An 11,615-nucleotide genomic window follows, 5' to 3' on the forward strand; every position below is an offset into this window, starting at 1 on the left:
TAAAAGGTTAAATATTACTAAATATATATAATTTGTTCGTTGTTTTAATCTTTAACGCACGTTTTCTTAAATATTCACTGTTCACCCTGAGAAAAGAATAATTTTTGCTTAAACCCTTTGTACTAACATTAAAGGAATGCTATTCGCTGTTCCACTCCAATGGCACTTGAGAGACCAACAATTTCTCGAAGACGTCGTCATCCCCAAGGAAAATAATGTCCACGCTACACAGATTAAAACTGTACCCGTTCCCTCTTCTCTGTATACTTTATTTGCGACGAGAAAGATCCACTACGTACACAAGCGTTTCTATAGTTATAGCAAAGGAACTCTTCGTAATTTCTTATATACTTGTTATGTAAATGCTTGATTATATTTTCATTCCATTTGCGTTTGTATAGTAATATACAATAGTAGATTTTCGTAGAAATAGTAGAACCCCTTTCGTGTTTTAATATATGTTTCCGTATATACCTTTAATTTTTAATGTTCATTTATATTTATCAGGTTGTCCGAAAAATTTCTTTCGGAACTTGCTGTCTCGCGTGACAGTGTTTGTTTAAATAGACAACCTCATCTCTTAGAAGTTGATGTTACAAGAGCAATCGAGCAAAATGGATGGTATACAACTCACAATCAGTAATGTAAATAATATATTAGATTGTCCCAAAAGTTTCTTCCATTTCATTAATAAGTAGTACATACACAATATTTCATGTCTAATGTTATATTATCGAATTGCGTACGATTCAATTTGCTCCGTTATGGTTATAAGATTAAAATCTAAGAAATTATGTGGTCTATTTATGTAAACATTGCTACGCGAAATGACCGAGTACACGTCATGGAAGAAACTTTTGGGACAACCTAATAAAATATAAAATGTTGTGCATGTGTTACTAATAAAACGAAAGAAACTTTTAGGACAACCTAATACAATTATTCCCTGTAAGCTGATATTTTTTTTAAATTCACACCTCTCACGCCTCCTAGAATTTCCGGCAAAAATGGTCCCACAGTCGAAGGATAAAACGCTGGAAAACCTTTCTCTTTCGATCGATTCCGAGCCCAGTGTTCTTTGGGTGGCTGCACTGGAAGAAATTTCAGCGAAATCTCGTCGAATCGTACGTCGATGCCCGTCGAGAAAGACGAGCCTCGGAACTCGAAATATCGCAGACTTTCCCATCCAGGCTGGATAGTAACACGACGGGAGCACGGAAACAGGCAATCATACTTTGTTTACCCCGATCCTTATTTACTCGCACCCCTCAGCGTCTTCTCAGTCGATCCAGTCCCGTCGCGTTCGATCAAAACTTTCTGCACGATTACCCTCCGGTTCTCGTTGGGGACCTGATCGTCGGAGATTCGGATCGAACGATCGCGAAGATCGTATCTCGACTGGGAGACACCCTAAATCGCGACGAGCGTTTCGCGGAGGATTCCATTCGACGGGGGGCGAATCCAGGCGGTGAAATACTCACCCTTATCGGACGTCATCGGTAGCTAGGGTCGGTGAAAATTTAATGAAGCCACTTAACGATGACATGGTCATCGATGTTGGCTTCGATATTCCTGGAACGTGTATTTCCTGAAATGTCGGCAACGGTGGAATAGCGAAACCACGTTCGCGGTGATCGATAAACCCTGGATAATTCCGATACTCTATTTACGACTCGGGTAGTCCGAGGGCCTGAGACTTAATTAACCCTTTGCACTCGAGGCCTTTTTTTCTGGTATCTACCGGTAACTCGAATGCTAAGCTTAGATTCACTCGGAAGATGTAGTCGGATTCGTGATCGCGAACCAATTTCAGATTTTACCGCACCTTTTACTGACCTCTACTACACCGGCGATCATTTTATTGACACTTCGAGTTCCAATGAAATTAAACGTAAAAGAAATAGAAGATGGTAACGCTAAACCTCGCGCAGTTGATCGGATGATTGTTTTCTTTTAAAAATACTTTCGGGTAGTTTCTCGTATGAAATACGTAAATTATGTACGATCGTTTTACGTGTTAATTTAGCTTGTTTCGTTTAGAAACAAGCCGAGTATTTTTGCATTACAATCGCAAGTATATTTGCAATCGATGAAGGTGTTTTTAATGTCAGTCATTCGTACAAATAAAATGTTGGTAGGTTCAGTGTTAACCCTTTGCACTCGAGGCCTTTCTTCTAGTCTCTACCAGTAACTCGTATGCTAAGCTTAAATTGACTCGGAAGATGTAGCGTATTGATAAGTATTACTGTTAACCCTTTGCACTCGGGTGGCGCCTCTAGGGCGACATATGTAATTTAAAAGTGATTTTTTGAACGTACAATTTAAAATTCACTTACATCGAAATACAACTAATTATTAATCGAAATAATGATACATCGAGTCATGAACGTTCGTAGATGTTCTTCTTCGAAGTAGAGTTTTTGGTTTCACAGAAATTTATTATAAGAATGGACTGGATTTGATTCTACAGAAAAATGCCTCGAGCGCAAAGGGTTAACCCTTTCGACCCTAGTGGGACATACAGTCGATACTGTCAAGATTAGAAGTCGAAATTCTTCGTAACCCAAAAGTTTAAGACAGAAATTTCGATTATCCCGATTACCAATGAAACGCTTCTTTACGAGTCTTTTTCTTATCAGCCACAGAAAATTTGTTACCAGAACTGTTTAAATTCAAAGTTTCCGAACGACAGAAAATCACGAGGTCGTGTCGGTTCGGTGAACTTCAGTGAAATAATAATACATCGAGTCACGAATGTTCGTAGATGTTCTTCTTCGAAGTAGAGTGTTTTGGTTTCACAGAAATTTATTATAAAAATGGACTGGATTTGATTCTATAGAGAAATGCCTCGATTGCAAAGGGTTAATAAAATGTGTGTAAAAATTTAAAACTACGAAAAGAGTATATACACGTACACTTTTAATTTGAGTTTTTTATACCAAATATCCTGGAAGAATTTAACGACACACCTTGATCGCTCGTAGAAACTCTGGCTAGAGTATCGTATTCGAAACGAATTTGTAAACGAACACCTCTCCGATGGCAAAACCCGCAACATACATCCCTACAATCCGTGCGCTGTGATTAATGGGACCGGTTACCGAGTACTTGGTACGTTACGAACAAAATCACGAACGTCATGACCAAGTTCGTTACTGTCGTCATACATGCACTTTAACGTAATAAATCCGATATAAATTGTTGTACCGCGTTACGCTCGAGTGATTGCATTACGCGAATATTAAATGTAAACTTGATGTTAAATTTACGAAACGACGCGATGCTGTCACGATACACAGGGTCCACGAAGCAACCTCTATGTTGTATACAAAAAACAATATATATACATTATTTAATATATGTATTTCACACATTTATGTATAAACAATAAGAAACTGGACATGATTTGACAGTTTTTATTTTTGCATGGCGATGGAAGAAATTTTCGCGTTCTATTTTAGCCGAAAATTATTATAATATTGGTCCGTAATACTTAAACTATTGAACCAATTAGAAAACAATGCATAACTTTAAAAAATTTTAAAAGAGTTGCTAGAGAATTAGGTGAAAATCTTATAGACGAAGAATTGCAAGAAATGATCGACGAAGCGGACAGATACAGAAAAAATAACTTTAAAAAATTTTAAAAGATTTGCTAGAAAACAATGCGAAGAGCAATTGCTGGAAATTCGATTACCTTTAATACGGCATCTTGGACGACCCAATCGGACGTTTCTAACTCGAGATATGGCCTAAAATGTGCAGGTGTCTCAGAAAAAAATCGAAAACAATTCAAAAATTCATATAAAAATAACCTATGCGTAGAAAAATTTTTCATTGCGATTTTCGAGTTTAGCAGGCCAAAATACATAAGAAAAAAAATTGTGGCATTGAATGTACATTTTCGCTGCGATTTAGTGTTATAGAAATTCTCGCGTTTTACTTATCGAATGGGTACACTTGTACGTTCAAATCTGTTATATTGTTAACTAATTGTTACATAGACTTATTTTGATCATTCGACGTACTTCCGAGGCACCTTGTACACTTACGTAACATTTTAATAGAGCAATCGTTTCAGCACGGGAGAAATTGGAGGTCAACAAGATGTAGAAGAGACACTTGCTGCAATTACTGTCGACGTTGAAGTACTGACACGTCTGCAGTCAGGTATACGTTCAAAGTAATTAATTAAGAGACCCACTGTTGCTTCCACAGAGTTTTTTTAGGACACCGATAACACTGACGTGTAACAGTGTTTCACGAATCTTCTCAGAGACTAATGAAGATACCGACTCCATCTTTCTTATAGCTATACAACAAACAGGCTTGAATTCCGTTTAATTGGTTCCGAGATAATCACGGTTCTGTAGATTCGTTAGAACTAAATTTAAATCGTTTGTTCAAATTTCTCTCTCTCTCTCTCTCCCTCGAAACAGCACTTTCTGAACAACTTTTTCACACTCGACGCGCATTTACAGCCGAATACTACTTTTTCCCCCCGGTATATAAATATTCATTTCGCAGAGTAACGCGTAAATATCGCAGAGCGGTTAAGCAGGCGGTTTACGTAATTTAAAATTAATCGAGGTTGCCTAATAACCTCCCTGCTCCGGAGCACGTATCTCCAACAGATGCAAAAGCTAGAATAATTTGATATAAATGTACGTTTCGTTGAATTACCAAAGGAGAGAGACCGTGACGTCGTAGGGGTGACAATTGTTTAATGAGTCGCGCGGGAGAATACCACTTGCTCCGTCTCTTCTAACAGTGAAACAACGTCGAGGGTAACTTTTGTCAAATGAGCCGAAATGCGTGGTATTCTGCCAACGTAATTACCAAATTATGGTAAATGTACGTTGGTAACATATATAATTAGAAATACAACGCGAGGGAGCGGAGTATTCCGCAAGTCCCGTCTCTCGACTAAAGTCAACCGACGTGAATGTGATTTCTGCGCGCATAGCTGACTCCGCGGTACGTTGTTGCGAACCTTCTCATAAATTTTACGTGTAATCCTTCCAGTATCGCGGAATTATCGTGTTAGGACGAAAATAAATCGTCGGACGGACGACTATTCGCGGGATCGCGCCGATACCAGTACGGTATCGCCGAGGATCGTCGAATAAACGCAGCGATCGCTAAACGTAACTGAAATTCCCTTTAAAATTATTCGACTGCCTAGCAATCCCTCGTGGAAACAATTTTAAAGATTCATTTCGCCGAAGGGTTTAGCAAACGTTGAATTTATTTCGAGTTCGAGCATTAACCGCGTCAGTGGTTGCGGTATATGGCGCGGGTTGGATCGTTTGAAATTGAACACGGAATTTTGGTGCGTTGAAAATGTTCGTTCCGTGCAACGTTAAAGAATTCGATACATTTTTATCGAACAGACGCTATTGTTCTCGTACGTTTTCATACGCGTTTGTTTCATTTTGAATTATTCTATTTTACGACCGGTAGGTATTTATGGTATGATCGGAATCGATTTAAAAAAAAAATTTAATAACGGAATATCTGCGTGACTGGCGACCGTATGCGATCGATTGTTTCATACTTTTTCTACCCGTGTATACTTTTATACTCGCCGCTCTTTTTGCTTCGTGTAGCGTGAAGCTGGCTCTCCCCTTTTTGGAAAACTCAACATTTTCTTTTTGCATACGTTTGCTCATTGTTTGCTCACGAATGCTCATATGGAATGTTCGTTTGCTCCTCCTTAGTTCAACAAATATACGCGATTCGAATTTGGTGGGGCCAGCTTCACGCTACTCCCCCCTTTTTGGAAAACTCAAAACTTGGAAAACTGAAAATTCCTCGCGGGTGTTCGATGGCTTTATTTAGTCGTAGGTTACTCGATCCCATTCCTTAGGGAACACCACGTATATCCGAGACATGGTAATTTTAACGGGTTGGATTCGCAAGAATTCGGCAGCCGTTGCTTCGAAAGTAATTCTAAATATTAAATGCGTAGCACACCACGTGTAACTCGCAACTAAAAGTTGTCTGGATTCGCAAGAATTCGGCAGCCGTTGCTTCGAAAGTAATTCTAAATATTAAATGCGTAGTGCACCACGCGTAACTCGCAACTAAAAGTTGTCTGGATTTGCAAGAATTCGGCAGCCGTTGCTTTGAAAGTAATTCTAAATATTAAATGCGTAGTACACCACGTTGTAACTCGCAACTAAAAGTTGTCTGGACCATCCGATCTCCATTCGATCCTGTGCAATAAATTAATCTCAGATACGTAGACGCAATGGCCATCGAGTATCGAAGAAGGGTGTAACAGAAAGCGACGTAAATCCTAAATTTACGAGGAATACGTTTCTTTTGGAGCAAGGGCAAAGGAGGAAGGGGGAGATCCCTCTTCTTTAAGCCGAATACGACGTACATTCGCTCCATTTGCTCCGTCTACGTTGAACCACGCGTTTATTTGCGCTCGCGACAAAAAATATAGCGATTCTCTAGGTCGACCGCCCCGTTTATATTCATTTTGCTCCCCCCCCCCTCCCTCCCTCCGTTCCCCCTGTGTCGGTGATACGTCCGATTCTGTTTTCGCGGGATCTGGTTATCGGAGATTGCTTTTTCTACGCTCGCAAACAAACACAAACGCGCTGGCCGCCAAGCCAACATAGAGGATCGCAAATGGGATAAATAAATGTCTCATCGCGATCTTCCTGTGACCGTTTGACTCGTCCGTTACGTGACTCCACTTCTTTGGCTGCACCATCCCGCTGTACCACTTGTCGTAGAACCCTCCGTTGTTTAACCTCCCCAGGATGCCGTTTATGCGCTTGCGAAACGGAGATCCTGGAACAGATGATTCAACGATCGGCTGTTTTCTACAGATTTTATTCAATCGTATAGATGCTCGGGGGAAATATAGTCGGTTGCGTCGGGGTGTGCGTTTATTATTTAGAAAAGATTGTTTCTTCTTTGTACCGAGTACTCGGGATGTCCAGAAAGTAGTTGGAATACGTGAAGAATCTTAATCTTTTTTTTTTTTTTTCTTTAATTATTTATTAGCAAGGTCATTAGCGACCGCGGTATAACACATAGCTACAAATTAATTACAAATTAATCGCACATATACAATAGTTAAACTTTGTTATATAAATCTACACTTTTTTCAAATAGTTTTTTCAAAAATTCGCAGTGATATTTCTAAGACTGTTGAGGCAGTCGCCGAGATCTGTCGGAAGTTTGAAATCTAGTCGTTCAAATTGGAACATTGGGCGGTCAAGTAATACACGTGCGATAGATAATTTAATATTGCAGGAATTACAGATCGTAGGTGAATTTCAATCTTGATTTTTTGAAGATGAGAGTGCTTTTCGCTGCAGGATTTAAAAGATTAATTTTAGAAGTTAAGAATCAAAACAGTCGAATGAAACCTGTGGCGTGGTATGGAAAACATTACATTGTAATATCACAAGTACAAAAATATTACATTAATAACAAATATCATGTAATATATATGAATATGATATAATATAATAGCTATTATAGATAAATAATATTTGTACAGTATTTATATTTGTACATCTTACGATCAAATATTATAGATATTAAACTATTATGAATAATATATATATAAATATGTACAATCATATGATTGTGTATGTAGTTTCCAATAGTTTGAATAATATTTACACAAACTCCGTAATTACTTAAAAAAATTGACGAAGGAATACCAGTCGCGCCGGTAGTGGAATATTTTACATAGCGTAAATGGCACTTAAACGAGAAAATAAACTTTACAGTTGTTTACAGTTGTTACGATTCCTGTATAGAATAGGGAACAAAAGAGCAATTGTTTACATGCATACTCGCTACCTTTGTATATTATGCACTGCACTAACGACTATCGGAAGTTGAACGATACCTTTTGTCATAATGAGGGCAAGGATATACTCCTTGGGGCACTCTTTAACGAGATGTAGCTTCTTTCTTTGATGCTCGTCGAACTGAAAGGGTAGCGTTCTCGGTGGATGAAGGTACCCAGCGTCCTTAGTTTCGAACAGCCTTCTGTGGATTTCCGTCAAGTTTGCCAATTTCAGTCTCTTCTGAAGACGTTGTATCAGCGGCGACGTGGAGTCCGACAGGGCATCTTCTATTACATCTCTAGCATTAGTGAAAATTGGCATGCCTGGAACAAAAGGGAAACCGAGATTTCAATTTTGACGTTCGTTCTCTTTAAGAAACAGCATTCGATATTATGATAACATGTAATATTCATTCCGTTAAATAAAGACTTCGATCGTGGCATTCGTTCTGTTATACTTTGCTACAACTGCTATTTTATTTATTAACTTTTTATCAAAATTTTGATGATAATATATGCCACCCCGACCTTAAGTAGAACTACATTACTTAGTATTTTATGAGTAGCCTGCAGATGTTTATGCATTTGTAGGAAATGTGCAAGAAAGTACAAAATGCACACGATATGCAAGAACATAAAAAACATTGAAAGTTTAAGAAAGTTTAAGTAAAGTTCATATTACAATATTTACAGAGCAAAATAGATTCCTATTCAGGTTCAATTTTTATAGGCACGATTTTATTTTAATATTTAAAATATTTATAATATTCGCAGAGTAAAATAAACTCCTATTCGGGTTCAATTTTCGTAAGTACGTTTGCAAAGATTTTATTTTGCATAAAGATCTGCAGTCTACTCACGAGTCACATTATTTGGACATCCAAGATTGAAACAGTAGCTTCGATACATTAAAAGGTCGTCGACCATAGATCGAAGGATCAGTTCCTAGATCACTTCACAGTAAACGAATTTTCTTTGGCTTTCAGTTAGATAGCCAATAATTACAAAACCTACCTAATCTCAGGCAGGGATCAATGGGTTCAGAGTTAAGCTCTTACCGGTTTCCTCGAGTTCCTCCAAAGTATCGATGTCGTCGTAATACAACCGTTTGCTGAATGTGGACGCCAGCTGAGACGTGAACACCCCATTCAAAATAAGACTCAGCCACAAACTGCATATCAGCAGCAACCTCTCCGGAAACCAAGGTTGGCTGTGCGAAAAGGGCTGCACCAATTGCAGAACCACCTTGGTCAGATACTTGCTCAGCGAGGCGAGGCAGATCAAAGAGGCTTGCTTCAATTGCTTCGAGTGTTCATCCCGGGTTCCAAAGTTTCGTTTCGGCTCGACTGGACGAACCCTGTTAGTAAAATTGGGGATGGAGAATACGCGAGACAACTTTCGTAGACTGCTAGACCGAAGCTCACTTTTATATCGCTCGGATATTTCTCTCTATAAATACACCTCTGTTTAGTTTGCGAAAAATCACGTTTGTTTTCAATGAAACCAAATATTCTCTGTATTTGTACAGTCCTTTTACGTTCAACGCTCCAGCAAATATTTATTTTTCGCAGTTTAAACTCATTCTGTTCTTTCCAAAATAAAAGAGTCTTGATTTTTATACGATCATGGGTAGATAGAGAGAGAGGAATAGAGCCTGTGTAGTTTCACAAAGAGGCAAGGACGATTTAATACTACCCCGAAGAACAGTACTATACTCGTTCAACGCTCTATCAAATATTTATTTTTTCCCGGTTTAAACTCATCCTATGTTTTCTAAAATAAAAGAAACATCATGGGTTGCAGATAGAGAGAGGAATAAAATCTGTGTAATTCCATAAAGTCCTTGAGAAGGACTTAGCAGTTTCCCCTAAACCACCAAGACCACTCCAAGTTGTCAGCATTCTAACTGCTAACGACATAATATTTCAACATTATAAGTCAGAATAGTGAAAGATACAAAATACTCTCACTTTATACAGAGTTACACAATGTCTCATACCATAAATCAGGAAGATTCTACGTACTCCTCGACATCGTCACACAATATACTACAGCAAATTATGGTATATTGCTGAGGATTCTATCGAAATAGAGTATAATGCTGCTAACCACATAATATTTCAGCGCTATACGTCAGAATAGCGATAGATACAGAATACTCCCACATCATACAACGTTAGACAATGTCCCATACGATAATTCAGGACGATACTACGTAATCCGTAACATAGATGCAGAGTATACTACAGCGAATTATAGTCTAAGATCGAGTATTCCATCGAAATACAGTATAATCCGGATAACTACATATTATTTCAGCACTATATGTCTGAATACTGAAAGATACAGAATAAAACAACGATAAACAATGCCTCGCATCATAATGCAGCAAGATACTACGTAATCCGTAACATCGATGCAGAGTATACTACAGCGAATTATAGTCCAAGACCGAGTATTCCATCGAAATACAGTATAATCCGGATAACTACATATTATTCCAGCATTATATGTCAGAATACTGAAAGATACAGTATACTCCCACATCGTGCAACGTTATGGTCTGGGTATTCTCTTACCCAGATGCATCTCGTTCCATCTTCATAGTCCAAGGATCGTTCTCAGACTCTCTGACACTCCTCTTCTTGTTCATCAGGCACGTGTAGATCGTAGTGATGGTAAAATGGCCAGCGAACACCAGTAACCAAGTACCGCCACTGAACGTCTTAACGATAACCAAATAATCTGGTACGGGAGGAGCCTTTGGCACCAAAACGCAAAGCTTGTCGCTGGTGATGGCAGTGGTGGATTCCACGAGCCTGGTCGAGTAATCCTTGATAAAGAATTGATTAAACGAAACGTCCGCGTACCCGTGAACCAAATGTCCTATTGTACCAAAGAACACGCCGTTGTCCTCCCAGCCGTACAAGTCCTTGGTCGGCACGAGTACAGGCGTGACGTTCATGTTCCTGGTGACCTCCTCGAGGTACAAGTAATCTATTCCTTCGTAGGAATCTCCCTTCTTCAACATCGACGCTGACTCGAAGATAGAGATCTTCAGGGGGTAGAGCCCGAAGCTGCGCCTGTCCTCGTCGAAGAAATCCGAGATGTCTGTGTTATTTGGAAAATCGATCATCAGGAAGTCTTCCTTGTTAGCTGTTACGCAGAACCAATCGCAGCTGGTGTTCTGGACGTTCCTGACGTGACTTCCGGCGTACTCGAAGGGATCGTACCGGATAACCTTGTCGTCGGAGAAAAATATTACCCTGTAGACTCTTCGGAACTTCCAGAGCCTCTCGAACGCCCATCTGCAGAAGCGTTCGCGTTCGAACATGTCCGACGACTCCTGGACCGTCTCCTGGAGGATGTACACGTTCTCTGGGTGCCAGAACGCGACCAGGTGAGGCGAACTCAGGATGTCCCTGAGGTGGTCCGTGTTCGAAAATAAGACCAACACGCAGCCCTCGGCCTCGAGGGAGCGATTCTCGCGTTTACCGTGCTCTTGCTTCACGGAAATGATGTGTCTGATGGTCAGCAGGCGGGCGGTGACGTTGAGACGGCGCAGAAGCTCGGGGGGCACGTCGAAGACGCTGCTATCGTCGAAATCGTCGAACACGACGGTCAGCAAGCCGGTTTTGCTCGCGTTCGCACATTTCGCCAGGAATGGGTACACGGACGAGTAGTTGTCCGAGTTCGGGACCTTAAATTGGCTTGTTATGTGGAAAAGGACGGCCAATGGGAGCAGGATTACTACGAGCTGCGTGAACATCCTCTGGAATTTGAATAAATTTAG

General features: G+C 39.8%; 1 protein-coding gene across 1 annotated transcript; it reads right to left on the minus strand.

Annotated features, from left to right (window-relative positions):
- Nucleotides 1-6,561: 6,561 nt before the first annotated feature.
- Nucleotides 6,562-11,591, minus strand: LOC128879948 (uncharacterized). Its single transcript, XM_054129526.1, has 4 exons — nt 10,402-11,591; nt 8,881-9,179; nt 7,883-8,146; nt 6,562-6,807 (listed from the first exon to the last, which is right to left on the minus strand). The coding sequence occupies exons 1-4, from the start codon at nt 11,589-11,591 to the stop codon at nt 6,566-6,568; spliced, it is 1,995 nt and encodes a 664-aa protein (XP_053985501.1). The 3' UTR covers nt 6,562-6,565.
- Nucleotides 11,592-11,615: the final 24 nt, after the last annotated feature.

The sequence above is a fragment of the Hylaeus volcanicus genome, chromosome 7, assembly GCF_026283585.1.
Source record: "Hylaeus volcanicus isolate JK05 chromosome 7, UHH_iyHylVolc1.0_haploid, whole genome shotgun sequence".
NCBI classification, from domain to species: Eukaryota; Metazoa; Arthropoda; class Insecta; order Hymenoptera; family Colletidae; genus Hylaeus; species Hylaeus volcanicus.